Source organism: Pagrus pagrus (assembly GCF_965226575.1).
Source record: "Pagrus pagrus genome assembly, chromosome: 3".
Lineage (NCBI taxonomy): Eukaryota > Metazoa > Chordata > Actinopteri > Spariformes > Sparidae > Pagrus > Pagrus pagrus.
Window position 1 is genome coordinate 18216025 of NC_140187.1, and position 21417 is coordinate 18237441.

The 21417-nt window shown below is 42.2% G+C and overlaps 2 protein-coding genes across 3 annotated transcripts in view; both read right to left on the reverse strand.

The window, feature by feature from the left end:
* LOC311254594 (potassium voltage-gated channel subfamily B member 1-like) overlaps window positions 1–10577 on the reverse strand; it is a 42305-nt gene extending 31728 nt beyond the window's left edge. The window contains exons 1-2 of the mRNA XM_084348458.1: window positions 10203–10577; window positions 8888–9542 (exon numbers count right to left, since the gene is read on the reverse strand). Of these exons, the coding sequence (XP_084204584.1) occupies window positions 8888–9442 (555 nt within the window). The 5' untranslated portion in view covers window positions 9443–9542; window positions 10203–10577. The remainder of the gene's footprint in view (window positions 1–8887; window positions 9543–10202) is intronic.
* A 2098-nt stretch (window positions 10578–12675) lies between these two features.
* LOC311253594 (prostacyclin synthase-like) lies at window positions 12676–20699 on the reverse strand. 2 transcript variants are annotated; one of them, XM_084347667.1, is made up of 10 exons: window positions 20523–20699; window positions 19832–19955; window positions 18871–19046; window positions 18044–18187; window positions 17455–17582; window positions 16695–16876; window positions 14517–14652; window positions 13590–13771; window positions 13045–13196; window positions 12676–12936 (listed from the first exon to the last, which is right to left on the reverse strand). In XM_084347667.1, exons 1-10 carry the CDS (start codon window positions 20588–20590, stop codon window positions 12786–12788), a joined length of 1443 nt encoding a protein of 480 aa, XP_084203793.1. In that variant the 5' UTR covers window positions 20591–20699; the 3' UTR covers window positions 12676–12785. The 2 variants fall into 2 exon arrangements, with proteins under 2 accessions (XP_084203793.1, XP_084203794.1); XM_084347668.1 differs by lacking the exon at window positions 13045–13196 and having other exon boundaries at window positions 12834–12936.
* Window positions 20700–21417: the final 718 nt, after the last annotated feature.

The following is a 21417-nucleotide window of genomic DNA, read 5'->3' on the forward strand; positions in this document are numbered from 1 at the left end:
CGACTGCATACGGACAATCTCCGTATGGAGCCCAAAAATAAAGATGAAGCTACAATATGAAGATGAAAAGAAGCTCAGCAGGAAACAAAACAGAAAGTCGTGGTCGCAGTTTGATATTCTGACTAAAGACTTTCAACGTGTTATCTTTAAATCTGTGGCTGCAGCTGGTGTCAACAGGCAAGTGTACAAAAAAAGACTGCAAGCTGGTGGCAATAGTAAAAGGTTGTATCTGTCCAACCCAATGGCCTGAAAAAATGTAACAAACATTTCTTTATGTTCAATTTTCAATTTTATGTTTTGACTGTCATGGTTTGGGTTTTTGGTTTCATGATTTCCTGTTTTACCTTGTAGATTCATATCCTCATGTGTCATGTTTTACTTTCCACTTCCTGTCTATGTTTTTTCCCACATTTTTTCCTGTGTTTCTTTTGTCAATTAGTCCTTGTGTATTAAGTGTGTTTTCCATGTGTTTTCCCTCACTAGTTTTTGCGATCTTGCCTGTGTTCCCCAAACTCCATCCTGGTTTTTATGCTATTTAGTTTTGTATTTTGCTTTACTTCTTGGATTTGCCGGCGTTTGATTTTTCCAAAGATGCTTTGCCTTTGATGCTTGGCAGCCATCTCACCAACATCCCTCCTCCTATTTTAAGGAAGGTCAGCTCATATACATGTAGTCTGAACATAATATTATACGTGTTGTGATGTTATCATTCAACTATAACTTAGAAATGTAACTTATCTGTAGTTTGCAAAAAACGTGCAATGCTGACAGTTTATTCTGTGACTGGGCTGACCTGTCAGTGATCTGTCAGTCTGTGTGTAGATAAATAATCTGTTATTTGTTAACAGACCTGTTAATCATTTATTTATCCTGATCATGGCTACTAAATATTAATTTTGGATCCATTCTTGGGTTCAGACGGAGCTCGTGGGGGTGAGAGGCTGGCTCTAATATACTAGAAAACTGAAGGAATTTTCCATCAGTGTTCAGGAATATGAGGAAAGCTATTGTCTCTCTGCATTTAGATGAATAAGACAAATATATTTATAGAGTTCTTCCTATCTTTAATTAGAATTCATGCAATAATGAGTGCTTACATGCAGATTAGGTTGCTTGGACTTGAATAGCGAGAGGAGGGAGTACAATAGAAGAAAACAAACAGATGAGAGACGATAAGAGAGCAAAAAAGAAACAGAGAGACTTTGGTTCAATCTGTGAAAAAACAGCTCTTGTGTATGTGTGTGCCCACTAGGAGACATACTGTAAGGCGCTGCAATCAGTCTGGCAGCTGGGAAACTGTGTGCCATTGATTTATGGATATTCAAAGCTCACCTAAGCACAGCAGAAGAGTTGCCATCACCCAGCAACATCCCTTGAAAACAAATCATAAAATACACTCTGTTGGATAGCCCTGTGCCTGGCTATTAGCTTGCATACACACGATTACTGTAAGAGAAAAGTGGGGAGAGAGGAGGAGGAGACAGAAACGCAAAGAGACAGAGGAAACTCTCGGCTCCATTACTCAGAGCCACTGCTGAAAATAACAACAGAGACCATAAAATCAGAGTGACTGTACTGCTGCAACTCCTCTGGTGCGCAGGGCTGGAGGTTAGCATGAGTGACTGCACTCCCTCATGCGGAGCTATCAACACGCATGGGTCCATGGGAAATCACACATCCTGGTCCCTCCCTAACGGCTGGTCAGGGTGTGTCCCCACTCACCCCAGCTTGCCTTGCATCCTAATGTCTTTGCCATCGATTTCCTCCCATTCTCACGAAAAGTCGTCTGCTTTGGCCGTATGGAGTGAACAGAAAACAGCAGATATCTGCACCCTGACACAGAGCCATGTTCTGGACACACAGACTTCACAAACAGCAAAGCAAAGTGCTTACAGTGAAGTCAATCGGGCATATCCGATGTGCAGTAAAAAAGTGCAGTTAACCGCCTCTAGTCATGGCTGTCTCCGGCTCGCTGAGAGGAGAAGTTTCCATGCAATTAGTTGAAACAGCCTCTGCCAAGGCAAAAGAACTAAGTGTCAGTTTTTATAGTTCAGTATCCTGTTCTGGACCGAAGCTCTCAGTGGGTGGAGAGCGCTGCAAGGCTTTTAGGAGACGGGAGTTCAAATTCCCAGAGTGGAGAGGTGTCAAAAAAGTCTCTTAAGTGAAAGCTGTATGTGTCAAGATTGTTTTTTATACTCTGTAAAACTTTACAGGAAGTAAGGAATCAGAACCTGCTCCTGTTCAGTTTATAACTTATCATTGTGCTTAATCAGCTCACCATTAAGCTGAATGTACACTTATCTACTCATAAGGCCTGTAGATGACTTTACAACATTAATTTTTAAGTGCAGCACTTTGCATTTTCAATATCTCTCAACATCCTAATGCCTCATTACTGGAATAAATTATCAATCTAATTTATTATTTGTACGTGTAATTTCCTCTGTTGCATCTCTTTGAATGTTGTATCTCATTGTTGTGTTGTGTGTAAGATGATCTAAATCAACTCTATGCATTATTTCTTTCTCGTCTTTCCAAGCTCTGACATGTTGCTTCTACCTACATTGTTAAAACAAAACCATGGCATTAACAGAGTTCATTGACAGTTATCATTTATTTACAGCAAATTCAGACTGACTCAATGAAAAAAAATGCTCCTTTGATGAGGATTCTGGATGCCTCAACCCCCTTGTTGACCTGCCATCCCTCTCCATCGCCCCCGTGATTACTAATGAGTGGATCTCTGTCCGGGTTCGGACCCAGACGCGATCCTATCCGGACTTGGATCTACATTTTGACAGAGCGTTTCTGTTTTAACCAACACAGCTTTTCTAGCCTTTTATGACACTGGTGATCCAGGAAACTCAAAAACAATCTGCACATCACCCACGTGATTCCACACAGCCAATCAAATCTGTGAATTGCATTAAGCAGTGTAGTCGAGTCAGACCTACAACTAAGAAAGGTACATTATGACTTTCTTGCCCTCTGATGCCCCACCGCTTACAGCTGGTGCCCTTTTTATTTCTATCGACCCTGCCCCTCAAACATCCTGAGTCTGCCACTGCTAACATCAATTATTTGACTAAATAACTAACAAGAAGTAGCCGTCGAAGTTCGAAATATTTCATCAGTTTTGATTGATACTAGCATGACGAGCTAACAACCTCACAACTGTCATCCCATGATTAAAGTTTTGCTAAATCCTGATTGGTGCATTGAAGCACATGACATCACTTTTCTCCATCCGAGCCCCGCCCTTTTCAATACCAGATGGAAGAGTATCAACAAAACCCAACAGGCAGAAATATAAAGAAACAGAAATCATGAAATAACCAAAACCATATGACTCCATCACTCATCGTAATCCGAGGACACAAGTTTTCAGGGTCTTTGAATAAGGCCGCTTTCAGAGCTCTAATGCCAAACCCCTGGGAATGTGATTTATAGGGCGACTGTGATCCCTCTGAGACTAAGCTGCACCTCAGGGGGAATTGAGCAACAGAGGCATGCTGAGACATGCTGTATTACATAGGCTGGTTTCATTCCCAACACACTAAACCGTTTCCTCCCACCGGGCCACATGAGAAATGACGACATGGGCATTCAGCCCATACTGTTTGGTATCAACAAGAGGTTATCTCCTATTGGTGAAATGATTACCTGCAGGTTTTCCTTGTGTTTCCAGGGCTCCATATTGTTATTCTAAATAATTCAGTGGGCAGACCTGTGGTGGGAATGCAGACTCAAGTGGCTCTAAAACTATTCAGTAACACCTCAACACTCCTGAGAAGAAAGACAGACTGGCTGCACACTTGGTGTCCTTCACTACTGCTTTGCAATGAAAAATGGCTTATGGAGAGCGAGCGCTGGTGCCGATGTGTATTTCTGGGGAGGTTATAGCTCCAAAAGGCCCAGGATGAGCTGACATCTGGAGCTATGGATATTCTGGATCACACCTTCTCTCTCCGGCATTAGGTCGAGTGTTATTAATACGCAATTAAAATTTCATCAGCGCTGAAAAATAAATGAGGCGGAATATGTGTTTGGGAACAAACCATTTCACCGACGCAACTCGTCAATTAAGCCTCGGAAACAAGACTGCATTGAATGGCTGTCATCTAACCTCAATTTGACATTTTGTGTCTCATATGGAAAACTAAACAATGAGGAAAAATGGCCCCATTTGTCAAACAACTTCCACTTCCCTACTCTTTCTTCCATTCAGAAGTTTCTGAACAAGAGCTCATGGGAGAAGGACATAAACTGTTTGTATTTCTGTGTTTGACCGCATGAAATAAGTCAAGCGGAATGACACACAGCCACAGTGAAGGAGAAACACAAGATAATGCTGAAATTATAATTATGTATGTAAGAACCTAGAGGCACTTCATGAGGTGGAAATTGTGCCTGTTGAGATTTGTTTATGTTTAACCATTTTAACAAAATATTGCAATAATGCAAAATGTCCACCAATTATTGTGCCACAGACCATATCGTCAGCCTATTATGACTTTGCAAAAGTAAACGCTGCGGCTTTTCAATCAAGCCTCCGAAAACAACCTTTTAACCTCAATTTGTCAAACACCTGCCACTTCCCCACTCTTTCCTCCATTCAGAAGTTTCTGTGGACCCCTTAATGGTGCACACTGTGCAGCCTGATCTCGTGTGTTAAGCTGAGGACAAGAGCTTCCATGGAAGGACATAAATCGTGCTCCTATTTCTCTGTTTGACTGAGTGAAGAGAGTCGAGCCGAATGCTCAGCCACAGTCGTAAAGACCCTCGAGGCAGTTCATGAGGAGGAAATTGAGCTGGTTACGATTTTCAGTGGACAAACTGTTGTGTAGTAATTGTATTAAATATTACACTAATGCAAAGAGTATTCATTAATTATTGTGCTATGGACCAGGCCCCAAGCTCATTATGAATTTGCAGTGGCTACATAAAGTAAAAAACACTGCTATTATTTGGGCGTGCTCCTGACCTTTAGTTCATAATTTCTAGTCCAACGAGCTCAGTGAACAGCAGCGGAACTGAAATTCATGTATTTGCTCATGTACTCTCACTGCTTTGTGTTGTCATGAAAGCAGAGGGAGAGGAGAATGAAAGATGACATTTAAGCAAAGATAACAAGGTTAGTACTCAGGAAGAGGCAAAACAAGTATTACAAAATTAATAAATAAATCAGCCAACAAGATGTAATATTAAAACCTGGGCAATTATTTCCATTTGCAAAACAGTTTCTGTGCTAAGCAGCACTGTGTAGTATTTAATTGCTCTTTAAAACAATGATTGGAGTTATTGTTTAAGTTTTTAGAGGAAAGTGGAATAGGTCAAATGAAATGTGCTTTCTTATGTCTGACTGTTATGTCTCTCACATTAATGAATGCTGTATCTATCTCTGTATCTGCAGATATATCAGATATATTTTAGGGTGGAATGAGCAATATAAGAGAAAATTTCTACCCCATCACACTTTGTAGGTTTGAATAAGTTGCATCTTTGTGCTGTTATAGGTTTCGATAGCAAGAATAATTACAGCACATTTAGTCTAACCTTAAAAACAAAGGATTCGTGAGAATGCATTCATATCATCAAAGGTTTACGCGAGGTGTTGTCATGCACGTGAAAATGAGAAATCTATGTTCCTTATACACCCTCAGATTAACAGAGGGACAAAAATAGATCCTTGAGGAACTGCATTATCGATTTATCAACCTGAGTTATTAGATGGAATAAACCAGCTTTATGAATTATCAACCAATCCAACACAACGTGACTTCTTCAATAAATAAACTACGACCATCAGTATTAAAAACGTCTATAAAGGTTTTAAAATTGACTTTGTCATATTTTTAAAAGTGCAGTGGCTGATAATATGGTCTGATTGGTATAAACTACTTAAGACTGCAGCTTCCTGCAGTTATATTTGCTACTGATCAAGGGAGGCAGATCAGATAAAGCTCTCTCCGCTGGTCTGACACATTTGATTGTGTCTCAATCTGAAATATGTGGTCAAGAAAACCTAAGAGGATGATTAATTCATAATTTTACGTTAATTACTTTCTTCTTCTTGGCACCCTGGTCACCAGGACAAAGTGTTGTCAGCTAACATTTCTGGGAACCACAGATCAATCACATATGTGTGTGTCATAGGCTACATTTCATATTGACATTTCTGCAAGACGTGTCATATCATATCATGGTGGTTGAGTTATAGGTGAGAAAGCTGCCAAGCCAGTGACCACAGTTCAGACTGCGTTTCTACATTTGTAAATGTGACACTACTTGATATTTTTAAAGAGACCTGGGGACAATTTCCAGCCAGTGTGTGCAGCGTTTTAAGCCAAAATCTTTTCCTAACCCTGACCAAGTGGTTGTTGTGCCTAAACCTAACCAGTGTTGTCAAAATAAAACATTTGAAACTGAACCTAAAGAAAAATAAAGAAATAGAAAGTTTCCTCATATCCATGGTTTGCAGAAACGTACATTGCCTACATTTATTCCGGCGACTGGGATGTTCTGACGTGGAGACAGGAGGTGCTTCACAGATAAAATGTGTGGGGGAGATATATTAACATTACAGTTTGACAGAGAGGACCACTCAGTCTCAGATGTTCCTTTCATGTTAATCTGACACACAGATTTCTCTGGTTCCAAGAGCTGTGCCAGCTTGTCAGCACGGACACCAGAGGACCTGGTGTTGGATGTCTGTGCGGTTAATGGTTTCAGAGAGCTCTAGAGACGGCTGAGGGCCACTGAGTGTCGTAAAGTGAGCATGTCTTGAAGCAATGTGATTGAATAATTAAGGGAAATAATTAGGGGCTTCAGTAATTTAAGGTCAGAGATGGAGCAGGTTCTTTCAACAGATGAGCTGAATGAATTATGCAGGAGCCTCTGTTCAAGGAGGTGTTTGAAATTTCTTTGAGTAATGATTCAACCATGATTCCTCTTGTGCCAGGCATGAAGAATCATGTCTTTTTTTGACACTGTCAGGCATTTTGAACCAAAGCATCACACAAATCATTTCAAATTGCACACTTTTTAGGTTTTCTTTTTCACTCTCTGGTAGGACTGGGTAATATATCAATAATATATCGTTATGGTGATATGGTGATATGGCGTAAGTGTTGTCATTTCCTGGTTTTAAAGGCTGCATTACAGTAAAATGATGTAATGGTATGAACTTACCAGACTGTTCTACTTGTTCCAATGATCGCCTTCACCCACTTAGTCATTATATCCACTTTTTTGATGATTATTTAGCAAAAATCTCATTGTGTTAATATTTTGTTCCTCATCACCACATTATCCATATCGAGGTATTTGGTCAAAGATCTGAGCATTTATGAAGTGCTTTTGATGACATTTCAAAATATTGAGATGAATATTGTGTATCACGATACAGCCTAAAAATATCGTAATATGAGAGCCTCACTCTCTTTAATTAAAAAGGTCAAAGCCCGCAGCAACAGAAGCTCCTCTCTCCTACGGAAAACACTGCTCCTCAAACGCCTCATCAGTTGTCCCGTCTTTACTTCTGTGACTTTGCGTCACCATGTCACACATGTGCATAATTTATGCCTAGTGGCTAGTTTGGCACCTAAGACTTGATTTAGCACAGCGGTTCTGTTGTTGTTAGCGGTGCTGGCTCGGGCGTGTATGAGCTGACCAATCAGAGCAGACTGGGTGTTCAGGAGGCGGGGCCTCCAACAGAGTGTCTCAGAAACCTGACCAAAAAAACCTGATGTGTTTTTTGAGCACTAAAGCATGTAAACCTGTTCTAGTAGTAAAAATTACGAACCTGAAAATAAGCATATCACGTTTACTTGAAGATGTGCAGATTCCCCAAACAATTGCATTGGGAGTAAGCATCTGGGTGGTTATTTAAAATTTTTAATTGAATATTGACTCAGTCACATCTTGGCAAAGTAAGTTCACTTAAAAAATGCTGTTAACATGACTATACCCATCGATCCAGCAAAGTAAAGTACCCTTGTTCCTGGAGTGTGAGCTATGAGCCTGTTAATGAGCTGGATGATTGAATACCACACTGGAAATGAGGCAGGGGTGGCTAATGAAGCCATGAGGGGGTGACTGTTGAAAGGAGAGGAGAGGGGTGGTGTTACGTGATGATCTTAAAATATATATTTTGCGCAGCCGAGTTTCTCGCCGTCCTGAAAACTCCATTTATAAGTGTCACTCCTCTCATCCTCTCTGGTGTTGCAAATGAAAAACAAACATTCAATAATTACCAGGAGAGCGGCTTCCAGACAATACTGGCCTGGGAACAAGTATCTGACTGAAAGCAATAAAAGGAGACAATGAAGGCTGTCAGGCACAAACAAAAAGGGGGTTTTAATTGACTCGCCAGAATAACAGCACCGGGGTCTTTTCTTCTCCTGAAAGTACACCTGGTTAAGTTTATTGATTCAAGTGGGGCAACAAAATGAGTTTCCAAAGTCATGCTATTCAATACGCACTGATGAATAAGCAAAACTTTGCAGACAGCTTTGACATACAACAACATCTCTCTCTGTCTGCCTCTCTTCTCTCTCCCTCCTGTACTCCAGCTGCTGAAAGTGACAGATTAAAAGCACTGCTGCGGGTTAAAAGGAAGTCAGACATCAGATCAAGACAGTCTCATAGAGAGATGTCTGCTCGCCTCTCTGGATGCTAAAGTAAATTTCTCACACTCCCCCCCTTTTCTCCTTTTGTCTTTCTAAATTTAAACCCTAATCATCAGCACCAAAATCTCTGCAATCTTGCTTCCACTTCTTGATGGAGAGATCATTATTTAAACCTGAAGGAATAAAGGCCTGCTGGTTTTCTCTCAGGTTACCTAAACTTTCACTAGATCTCTGGCAATAAGAAAAAGAGACTCTACCTTAGCAGCAAAGGATGAGCTCGGCTTCTCCAGCAGGTCCCAGAGTTTCATCCTCTTCTCGGAACAACATGTGGTTGTAAACTCTTGCCCATCCCTCTCCCTCATGTTCTCGGCCTCTCTCTTCAGCTCCTCGTTCATCTGCTCCTTCTTCTGGTGGTACCTGGCCTGGCAGCAGGACTCCAGGTAGATCTCGTCGATGCCCCAGAAGTCCAGCTCTTGGCTGAAGGACAGGGCGCACATCTCCTCCATCATGTGCAGCTTCCCGGTGCGGTAGAAGTTGAGGATGGAGGTGAAGGCGCCGGGGTGTCTGTCGAAGAAGTACTCGTTGCTATCCAAGCTGTAGTCGTCGCATATCTCCATGATGGAGTCGTGGGTGTTGCAGTCTCTCAGCTTGCCCAGTCTGGTGCGGGGCAGCCTGTCCAGGGTCCTCCACAGGACTTCGTGGAGGAGGCCCCCGACGTTGAGTCTCACCCGGCGGGTGTGCGTCTTACTGCGGATGATGTCCATCGTGTCCGGTGGCAGCGAGGTGCCCGAGCGACACCCCGTTTTGTTCATCTTCTCTCGCTGGATTCACTGGAGGATACAGCCCGGTAGATTAAGAAGACATGGTCCTGTGGATGACCGCATCAGGGTCCCTCCTCGCTTCTTCTCGCGGCTGTGGAAAAAGGGAATAAAACACAGAAATAATATTAAGGCGCTGTGGACAGACGGTGCCGGTGTCCTACAGTAGCAATGTCAGGTGGTTTATCCAGTCATCAGAGAACCGAATAGATATTTTAATCAGCTTTGAGAGGCACAGCCGCTTTTCTTGCTGACTAGGGTGGCGCTGGGGGGTGGGGGGGAGCAGCAGAGCCGGGCCAATGATAAACTGGGCTCCACTTGCGAGCGCTGTCCGGTGCTGAAGCGCCCGTCTGTCACTCCGCGCACCGCCGGCTGTCTCTGCGCCTCTGTCCGCGGTGCTGAAGCGTCCGAGCCCGGGCGGGACAGCCATCAGTCCCGGTCCAAAGGCAGCGTGTAGTTGTAAAAATGCGGTTCTGCTGCTCAACTCTTCTCTAAGAAGACCGACTATAAACTTTGACGAACACAAGACATTATATCTGACCTGTAATACTGCACTCATAACTCATAAGTTATTTTTCACATGAGGTAAACACGCTATATTTAATACATTGTGGCGCATATCTGAGTCATACAGCACAGCAGGGTTTTGGGACACACGAGCACGCACGAAGTCAAACTATTGCAGTGATGTAAAATATCAAAGTGAAACTAAGCGAGCTCTCAACACTAAAAGCAATGTAAGAAATACACATACGTGTCTTCCTTATATCCCGATTCTCCTCATGGACGGACATCAGCAGCGGGGACGCGTTCAAACTTCTCCCGTCCGTCCAGGTGTCCGGAGCTCTGCAGGGAGCTGACGGAGGCATCATGAGCTCCGGGGCGACATGTTGGACCCACACACACCGTCAGCAGCACGTCCAGGTCCGGTGCTACAGCCCGTCCGCTCCTGAGGCCGAATCAACAAGTTAAGAGACTCCTGAAGAGGAGCCGGGGACACTGCGGGGACCTCCTCTCCCTCCTCCACCTGCTGTCGGTCGGTGCGGCTGCGTGCTGGCCGGCCGGCGCCACTGACTGAACGGGATCCTGCAGGGGCTCGTCTCACTCCGGCTCCTCCAGCGGCTGCAGCCTGAACCAGTTTAACCCTCACACGGCCACAGCCCAGCGCAGCTGCACTGGATCCTGCCGATACGTCGATGTTATAGTGAGATGAGACTATACTTGCTCCTAGATTTTGGAGATCATCATAAGTTGTGTTGTCTTTTCCTGGTTTTAACTTGAATTTACCAGACTGTTCTGCTTGTTCCTATACATGCCTGGCTCTTCATGATCAGCTGATGTTTTGACAGTCCCCCTTTAGTGCGTTAGAAATGTGAATTGTTGAGCTTTGTAAAGGAGAATTTCTGTCACTCATGACACAGTCAATAAAGGTTATCTATCTTTTCTATACTATCCACGTTACTGATGATTATTAATAAAAAATCTCATTGTGTTAATATTTTGTTAAAGTACCATTATCAATATCGAGGTCTTGGGTAAGCAAAATACCCTGAAGTGCTTTTGAGGAGATTTAAAAACATCGAGATATGTATCGTGTATCGCGATACAGTCCGAAAAAATATCGCAATATTATTGTAAGGCAATATCGCCCAGCCCTGGAAACAATGGAATAGGAATTCACTGTAAACTGTGAAAGTATGTGAGTTGTTATGGATCATATTAACAGTAAGGCCACTAAACACCCCACACACCTGAACTGAAGATAAAACAAACATGTAACTCACTTGTTTTACCACTTTACTGTTATATTTGTAATAAATCTTTGTTGCACAGCTGTTTCAGTAGTAATTGTTTTTACTTGAGATTCACGTATCTTCCTTTTAATGCCTTGTGAAGCACTATCAAAAACATTTGTTTTGAAAAGTACGTTTCGGTAAAGTATCTAACTTGCAAAAATACACTAGTTGTATACAAATTAATATACTTTTGTAAGTTAGACAGTGTGCGATTTGATGTTATATCAACGGGAGTTTGCCGCCTTCTGTGATAGCTGTGTAAACTACACCAGCCTCCCCTGGTGCTCCGAGCTCCCAGTCCTGGCAGAGTATTTACAGTATCTATGATAGGAGCACTAGCTGCACGGCTAACCGAGATACCTAGATAACGGCAGCCACAGTTAGCAGCATTTAGTAGTTACTCTGGTGATGCTGCCCCCGTTTGTTTGGAGCATGAATTCAGCAGGTGAACAATTCCTACATATTGCACCTTTAAGCATCAAAAGTAAAAGTAAACATGCTGCATATTTACATTAGGGTATATATATGTGTATGCGTATACTTTATTTGTATAGCGCATTTTTTTCTAATTATAGGAATCTGGTTTTTCCCAATAAAATAAATTAACTTAAATATTTGCTACTTTTGCTTGGATGCAATCTGCACAGTAACTAGGAGCTGAAGTTATCAAATACATTTTAGTACATGTACAAGTAGTTGAGTAAATGTAATTCCATCACTGGTTATTTACTATTATTATTAAAAGCATAAGTAGTGTAAGGCCTGATGTAAGTCTGACTCTGTGTAGCAGCAGGAGTTAGTGTTATCCTAACTGGACTGGTACCGCGACACACTCAGTGTTCAGTGGAAAAGTTACTCATTAATCCACACAATTAAACTGAAGCCAGATTTATTTGTGCTGCAGTCAGGGGCTGATTTTGTCCATGATTGTGGCCTTACTTTGTCTTTTTCATCAAAACATGATGGTTTAAACACAATGTGATCTTACAGAAATGCCAGAATGAAAAAAGAAGAGCATGTTGTACAATCTGCGGTCTATGGTGGATCTGCTCCTGCTAGCAAGTGATCACTTGCTTTCCAGACGACATGTAAATCTAAACTTTCCACTCAGCTTCCCTCTGCAAACAGCAGGCATGTGTGAGTGTGACAGATGTGTGGCTGGCTCTGTTTACAGTCCAGACAGTCCCCTCATTACGCTCGTGCTCTCTATTTAACATATCCAAATGCTCTGAAGCTTTACTTTTTACAGCTTCTAAAAATTACAGCAGTAAAGTCACATTTCAACATGTTATTTTGACAGTTTTCATTTACAACATAATAATGTGGGCAACATATGTGAATGTAATGGACTCAAAGGAAGATAATACACAAGGTATAATATATATTATTTACATTTATTGATAAATAACAAAATAATTATATACTGTGTGATATAAATACACATCATAAATATAAAATATATAAAAGTACAAAGGGAATATTGACAATATATACAATGAGCATGTGTTGAAATGTGCATAACAGATGTGTTTTGTTTTTCTTTAAAGTCTTTTCCGTGGCTTGTAACGGACAAGCAAGTCCCCCTGTGGTTGTAGCATCCCAAATCCATAACGACTGGCGTCTACCTCGGGCATCTGAGCATCTGGGTCACACAGCTCCAAATCGTAGTCAGTCAACACCATGTAAACAAACCTGAAGAGTAAACACATGGAGTTAGAACGATTCAAGCAGAAGTGAGAGGTAACAAGCTCCTCCAGCGGGCAGCATCAATGCAAAGTTCTGTGGTGATGAGACACTCACTGTCTGATGGTATTGATGGCAAACTGCTTTCCCACACAGCCATTGGTCCCTGCGCCCCATGGCATGGTGTAATATTTCAGCCGCCTCCCTCCTTTATAAAAGTCTCTCTTCACTGATCCATCTTCCTTCAGGAACCGATCGTACTTGAATTTCTGGAGAGGACATTTTTATTTAGCAACAGACATTAGATGCAAGCAATTAGAGCATGCAGACTTATCTAATAAAATTAACTTGATCTCACAGTTTAATGTCTATTTGTTAGTCTAATTTCTGCTGGACAGAGTTTGACTGACTGCAATGTCCTTCCCACGCCTATTAGCTCTGTTCCTGTGCGCAGCTAATCCCTCAATAGTCCAGAGCTCTGGTTTTGACCTCTCACTGGGTAACACAGCTTTGTGTAGGCCTTGATTCCACCTTACATAAACAACTACACTAATTACACTTAAGTCTGCCTCCACCTTGTCCCAAACACATTACTTCTATTCCTGTTGGCAGCACAGGAAGTCTTAGGGTAGACGTAGCTGTAACGAGACAGGACTACAAACCTGTGGCTCTTGGTGAATCTCGGGGTCCATTTGAGGGCTGTTGAAGGGGAACAAACACACCCTGTCTCCTTTCCTTAGCAGGTACTCTTGGCCGTCAGCCATGTGGAGGGTCTTTTCCTGCACTACCTCTCTGGTGATGAAGGGGGCAGCGGTGAGTCTCAGTGCCTCTTCCAAGGCACTATCTGTGAAGGGGCAGAAACAAATGTTGGTAACACGAAAGAGCAGCAGGATTTCTACAGTATTTCCCAACTTTTTAGTGTTTTTCGGTAAATAATATGGCCTATTTCTTAGTGTACACCATGTCTATCTGGATTTATATACTCCCAATGCCTTTACTTTAAAGGGAAATAACACAATTTTTAGACCTGGGCTCTATATTTACATATTTCGGTGTGCTAAGGATTAATACTTCCTGAAAATATGTTTTTGATGGGTCCAGTGGGTCGGCTCAGCTGGCGGCAGCAACACGGCTGCAACGTAATCCTTTGGGGCAACTGCGGCTGTCGAAGTTATGTCCACTAAAAGTGCTTGTTTTTTGCCTCTCACAGGCTGAGGTTGTTATTCTACAAAACATTGACAGTTGTAGTTGCCCCATCGGGTAACATTGCAGCCATTCCAGCTGTGTCACAGCTGCCAGTTGAAACAATCTACTGGACCGAATCCAAAACTTTGCTGCGTATGAACCATTTACACACCCAAATACGTAAGTATAAGTTTAAAAACACTATAATTTGCCTTTAATAATATTTTCCATTATTACTTTGGACTATTATCCCAGATTTAATTCTACAGACTACAGTATGTGTTGTATTCTGAAAGAATAAAGTGAATCCACACTCTTATTTCTACCTCATCTTGTTTACAATAGGAACAACCTACAACCAATAAATGTCTCTCTGTTTACACAAGCTGGAATCAAGCCCTCACCAAACACAGGGGTGTTCACAGGTCTGTCCAGCAGCGAGGTCTCCGAGGTTTCCATCTCCGTCTTCACCGCTGTCAGAGCCTCGGGATGTGTCAACAAGTAGCCCAACAGCCAAAACGCAGCAGGACCAACATTACCCTGGAAAAAAAACAGACCACCATGATAAGGTTATCTCTCTCACTACAGTGTCGCATAGTGACGGCGCAGGTGGTTATTTGGTAAAAGCAAATAAGAAGATCACATGACACCCATATTACTCATATCTAACAACAAAGCACTTTTCAATTAAGGTTAATATCAGCTGCATAAAAACAAGCCTCACACCGAGTAGCTTCCTTTCATGTGTTTTGGATGAGAGCAGCCTTGCTCTGGATATTCTCACTACTGGCAAAGCACAGCGCGGTAATGGTTTACTTAAAAAGGAAAGCCATTGGAAACCCGAGGTCCCCTGCCATCTGCCTGCATCCAAGGGCAGGACATTGAAACTATTTTGCTTACGGCAAACCACAGCGCTGTCTGCCAGGAGTACACACGTAAAACAGTGAACACTTTCGTAATATAACGGTGAAGAAATGAGTGAACAAAGAGTTCTTAAAGCTTACTTAACAATACTTGAACACTGTTGATAAGAGAACGTGTACCCATTAAAACATGCGTCACATGAACATCATCCAAACACTTGGCGGACGGATCACAGGCCTGTGTGTGGGGAAACCTTCTCGAGACAGACAAATATCTTCTGTTTGTTTGAACTTAATAATACTGTCATTGATTCAGATTACAATTCTGCGTGTCATTCATTTCTAACACATTGTTCTGTGTACCAGTGCATCGTGCAATTACGTGTTAATTTCTTTCGCTAAAGTTTTGATGAAAATTCAAAATGTGACTCAAAGACAAGTAGAACTTATGACTCAAAACTCGTAATCAAATGGAAATAAACCACGGTGACAAGAGCAAAGAAGGATGAGTAAGCACCATGCAAAGTAGGGCAAATGTTGAAGTAAATATGTGATTAATTCCTTTGATGTAATCAAACGCCTCCAGCAGGGCTGTAGGCACAACGTCAGTACGTGCACTTATATGAGAGGAAGAAGTCAAGACCCAGTCAAGACCTGTTTAAGACTTAAAAAACAATATAGCCAGTTAGCTACTTTTTCTCTAGTAAAAGTAGAAATAAAAATAATTTTCTCAAAAGTGCAAAACAGGTCCCAGGTCATCAAATACTGAAGCTTTGAATGAGACGCAACAATTAGCTATCTTTCTCCAGAACTTTTTTTTAACCCGAGATGCAGATCTGTGCATTCTGCTCCGTAACTGTGTCTTTATACATACAACAAACCAATCTAAAGGTTTATGCCTTTGCTTTGTGTTTATGGTTTGTCAGCAGGATTACACAAAGACTGCTGAAAGGTTTTCAACGATGCTTGGATGGAAAATTGGTCTCGGCCCAGAATAGACCCCATTAACTTTTGGTGCGGATCCAGATAGGCAGTTGGATCCAAGATTTTCTTTCTCACTATTTAACATTGTAAAAAAGGGCGTTTTTCAACATATTCGTTACTTTTTCAGGGAATAATGCAAAAAAATCAGTTATATATGTATGTATTTAGCTGGCTGGTATTTATGACTAAGTACAATTTGATATGGATCCAAATAAAAATCTGGATCAAGCAGATTTAAATGTTTTACTTGGTATTAGATTAGGCAGGTTTGAATTAAAGGGGACTGTTGGACTTGGTGGAGGTATGCGCTCTACTGAGTGACAATCTAGTTTGTATTAATTTTCTTACAAGGCTTCTCCAGGAGAAACACCTTAAACAATGAACTCTACTGACAGAGAAACATGTCATTAAAGCTTTTAAAGTCCAACACCATCGTACAATCCTCTATCTTATGTTGCTGAAGCCCTCTCATGGAATAGCTGTTGTGATAGTAGAGGTGAACAGCGCACTCGTGTGCCAAATAAGAGTACTGCTGCTATCACACCTCTATATCTAGATCTCTACCATGGTCTGTTTGACTTCAAGTCTGCTCAGAGGCGTGTGACAGAAACAGCCTCACACAGACAAGTTCACCAGACTAACAGGAAAATTGCCACATCTCTCAAGGTGACCAATGACTGAAATTCTTGCCTTTGCACACACAGAATGCCTTTCGTCCTCAGACGTCTGACTCACCTGTGTGGCCCAGAGTTGCATCAGCACGGCTTTCTTCTGTGTCTCCTGGTCTACCCCCTCGTCCTGCAGGAGCCGCCTGTAGGCGTGAAGCCAGGGGCTGGACCCCGAGTCCTCAGTCAGACCAGCTGGGGCCAGAAGCTCCCACAGTCTCTGCCGAACGCTCTGGGCTGTCCTCTTCTCCTCTGTTGAACAGATAAACGTCACGGAGAAAGTAGGTGAGCAAGTGAGTCAAAGACAAAACATAAACAGCTGAGCCCAAGCTGAATGCCAAAGAACAAAATGCCAAAACACATTATTGTGCGCAAGAGTTGGGAAATTGATATCATTTCAGGTATGACAGGAGGAGGTTCCCAATAAAATTGCATTTGGCAGACTTTCCTGTGTAGGGTGCGCGGGCCAAATGTAACTATAAACAATGATACAAAGAAAGACAAGGCCCGGGGAGAAAAGGTGTCTGTACAGGACTGTGATGATGTATTGTGAATCGTTTAACTCCATAAGAACACTAACAATGCTCCCAGACGCTATGTAAGCAACTGAGTGAGTGAAACTCGCCATGGCAACTGTAAAACAACTCCATCGATGATGTCAAACCATGTTAGCTTAGACCCAGTGACATATGTACACACTGACGACACCTTCTCGTGACTCATCAGGCTTGTAATCCCGATGATCTAACCCTGATGTACATCACAGCTGATTGTTTTGAATCGTATCAGCACCGTGCTCTCAGAAAACTGCTGGGTGTGTGCTATCTTACCAGGCTTTAGCGTTCCTCTCGCCAGCTTGGTCAACAGACCATCAAACTTCTTGTACTCCTCGTAGACACGTGAGGGATCTGTGCTGTTGTTGTTCTGCTCCCCTCCAAACAGCGTCAGGTACCCCGCCCTGCAGGTAACACGAGATACATAGTGTGAGAAAAACCCCTCTGTTGATAAATGGCGATGGAAAGATATGCAGCCCACGTAGTTTTTCTGTCTGAAAGCACACAGGTAGTGCCCTTTCAGCTGGTATTTTTCCACCAGGCCAACATGTAGCATGTCACATGCGAATAGTGTTCCACATTCCAGATAGTGAAAGAGAACGTCTGGAAAACCCGTGACACTTTATTTCATGACAGAGCAGCAAACATGTTGATTCACATCCGCTCTGACAAAAAAAATGGAAGTGACCTCCACGATTAGCCATCCCCCATTTTTCTTGCTGTGTTTACAAGCAGAGAAACACAGGGTTGACTCGTGTGTAAACTGTTTAGCTAAAGGCTTTTAACCTGGATGCCGGATTTTTTAGTTTTTTTTTAACATCATGAGGAGTGTGTGTCTTTGTGAGAGGGCGGAAGGCTCACTTACTTGAAAAGTAGGCTGTATGAAAGGTGGAAGAGGCCCTCATCTTTCCAGTCTTTCTGGTTCAGAGGCATCTCAGCTTTCAGCAAGGCCTGCAGGTGTCTGCTCATGGTGCTGTTAAGGGCGCCAAAATTTGTTCCCTTGAAGTGCCTGTGGACACAAAAGGTGAAGAAAAGGTTAAACGCTTTGCTGACAAAAGGGAGTCCTGTAAATCATGTCGCACTGATTTCTGGTGTTGATAAAACAGTTCACACACACAGTGACAAACCCATCGTTAGACTTGGCTGCCCTACCTATTTTCCCATGTGGTAATGTAACTGAGGTTGTAACAAATTCAGTAAAGTAAAGTGTGCAAAATTGTAGACTGCATTTTCATTTTTACTCAAACAACACATGGGGAATTATAATGCTACTGTGGAAGTACATTTTCATTTTCAACTTTACTCATTTTAAATCCCCTATGTGCTTCCATGAGGGAAGTTGCAACCAAAACGAAGGTAGTGTGCCCGAACATCAGTCTTTTAAACCCTGAGAATAAAAAAAAGATTGCATCTAGAGTTTCGACTCTTCTGATGTCTTCTTGGAAACCAGTATCTCACTAGACTCTCTCAGGTTTTTTCTTTCAGCTCTACACGATAAACAAAATCAGTGCGGATGACAGGCGAGCGACAACAAAACAAGAAGCCCTAAAAATAGATTTCTCAAGATGGGAAGGGTTTTCTACTGAAACTATTCCTGAAACTTGCCCGGGTGGATTTCCAAAAAACCAATTGCGCTTCTTCATTCACATGAAACGAAAATGAAAATACGCATAAACATAATTAGGCGTTTACTTTATCATCATTGCTTTTGCTTTCGCCGGCTGGTCATGTGGGAGCCGCAGGTTGAAGATCCTCTCCATGAGCACCTGCGCGTAGCGGGTGAAGTCCAGGGAGTCGGAGTCGTTGATGACTGCGTCGTACGAGTGTGGATCCAGCAGCACCGTCACGTAACGGCCAGCAGCACGCACCTGCACACCATCGGAGCAAAGGTGGCAATGTGTGAGAGACATGCAGTGTGTTCTTTTTAAATACATTTATGAGTGTTAAACAGTTTTAATACAATGCCGTGAACACAGTAAAACACATTTAATGTGCACAATTCTATCAAAATACCTTAACTTATATGTTTTGCAGTTTTAAGTCAATCAAACTCATGCCTGCTTCATTAGATTTCAGAGGAAGTGCAGTGTTCCTTAAATCTTTTGAATAATACAAAACTCAAGATCACATTTCTTGGAAAAAGAAAAACGACATGTAAGATGTCTTCGACAGTAACATTTCAAGAGGTCATGTCACTGTTCGCTCATTCCAGGTTAGATTTCATGAAGTGAAAACAAGCAATGTTTGTCACGCTTCCTCTGTTGCAATTGTTTTAAATCTGGCGTCAGATTGAGCATTCAGTATCATCTAGTGTTAAATTGCACTGCGTTATAAAGCTCATTGAGTTCATTCTTGACTTTGTGAGCTGCAGTTGACAAACAATCTCCCCTCGAGCAGCTGTTTCAGAGCTTTAGATTGTATCGTGTCATCTTCTTCAGCAGAGGGAGTTTGTCCAGTTATAACAAAGTTGTAAATGTTTACATTTCTTTTATAAATCATATTAATTTTTGAGCTGTTTATAGACTTTGAAACCCAACTTCTACACTGGAGGCCCTTAAAGTGCTCAGAAAACTAAACATTGAAGTATGTACAGATGTGAGATTGTCGGGTTGAACGTACATCATCACATCACCTTTAGTTTTCTTCTACTCACTGTGAAAATGTCGCCATGTTTCAGCTTCATTCGATTCAAGAACTTGGAAGCATCTTTTCCAAATTCAAGTGCGTGGCCTAACCATGGGATCACTCCTTTGTCCAGAGGGGGATCACGCTTCGATCTGCAGAAACAGTCACGAAAAAGAGAGAGGACACAGATTTTAACGTTCCCGTCTTTCAAATAGTTGCTCCTTGTCTGTTTGGCACTTTATTCCACTGACATGCGAGACTTGGTCTTCCAGCTTCGTGCACACCGTGCAATCTTTGTTTGAATGGCTAACCTTTACCCTGGGATTAGGGTTATAGAGGCGAAGGTCAACAGAACAGTAACAGGGATTAGTTAGAAAACATATCATTGCATCACGGATTTGTTTTTGTCATTTCAAACTGCCTGAAAAGAAAAACAAAAGGAAGACTTCTTACACACTGGAGTGGTTCAGCCACATTCCTTAGGGTAGGAACAGCCCGCTAAACTAACAATAAACCATGCTGTGATTCTTAATTATTATTATTAGTATTATTGTTATTATTATCACCACAAGGTTATTTTTACTGATTCCTTAAAATAAGCTACAAGTGATATGAAAACACAGATATTACAATGAAAACATGCTTTATTTTTTAAACATGTAAGCAGATATTACTGTATTAATCAAAAGGATAATAGAAGAGGGTCAATATTAACTTACCTCGATCTGTGTGTGAGGATGAAATAAAGCAGCACAGCTTGGACGAGCAGAAAAACGGTCCAAATCATCTCTCGTGCGTGTGTGTTTACTTGTCGGCTCCGCAGAGTCAGTGCCGTCACCTCCGTCCTCGCGTGGCTTTTAACAGGTCTCCTCACCCACAGTTACGTCACAGCCAGCCGTCACATCACCCACATCACCCACAGACAGTCCATCATTGTAGACGGTTTTTTTTTTTCATTCGCCGTGACTAAAATGTGACCTAGTGACTTGGATCGACACCAAGGAAATAAAAAAAAGTCAAATATTAAATTCCCATCAGGGCGCGGTTTACGGGCCAGGTCTGAGGTGTTTCCTAGAGATGAATAGAAACATTATTTTCATTGAGTTGGACGAGATAGCAACAGATTTCCTTCTGTTGGGGAGAGTATCCGCCCTTATCTCTGACTTTATCGGAACATATTTTAAGATAAAATAGTCACACTCTCCCTTGTTACTTGCAGTTCACTCCCGACATCAGAACCCGAATCAAATCGGTATTAACTCAACCAAACACACCGACTGTGTGTCCCTGTTCCTCGACTCCTGCTGTGTGTACAGTGCTGATGGCAAATTGTCGATTCACTCTTCCCTGTTTGGGAATATCCCTTGAATATTTGGGGTTAGGCATTACCTCATTCAAAGGCTGAGGGAAGTAATCCCGCATGCGAGTGTTCACGCACACCGCGCTGTTACCGTCATTCATCCTGACTCACACACACATACACACACACACACACACACACACACACACACACCGGCCTTTTTATTTTTACTTCATATCTGCTGATATCAGCCTCGTGTGTCTCCACCTCTTGTGTGCTGGGACCTGCACGTCCTGTGTGGAGGACCAGGACTC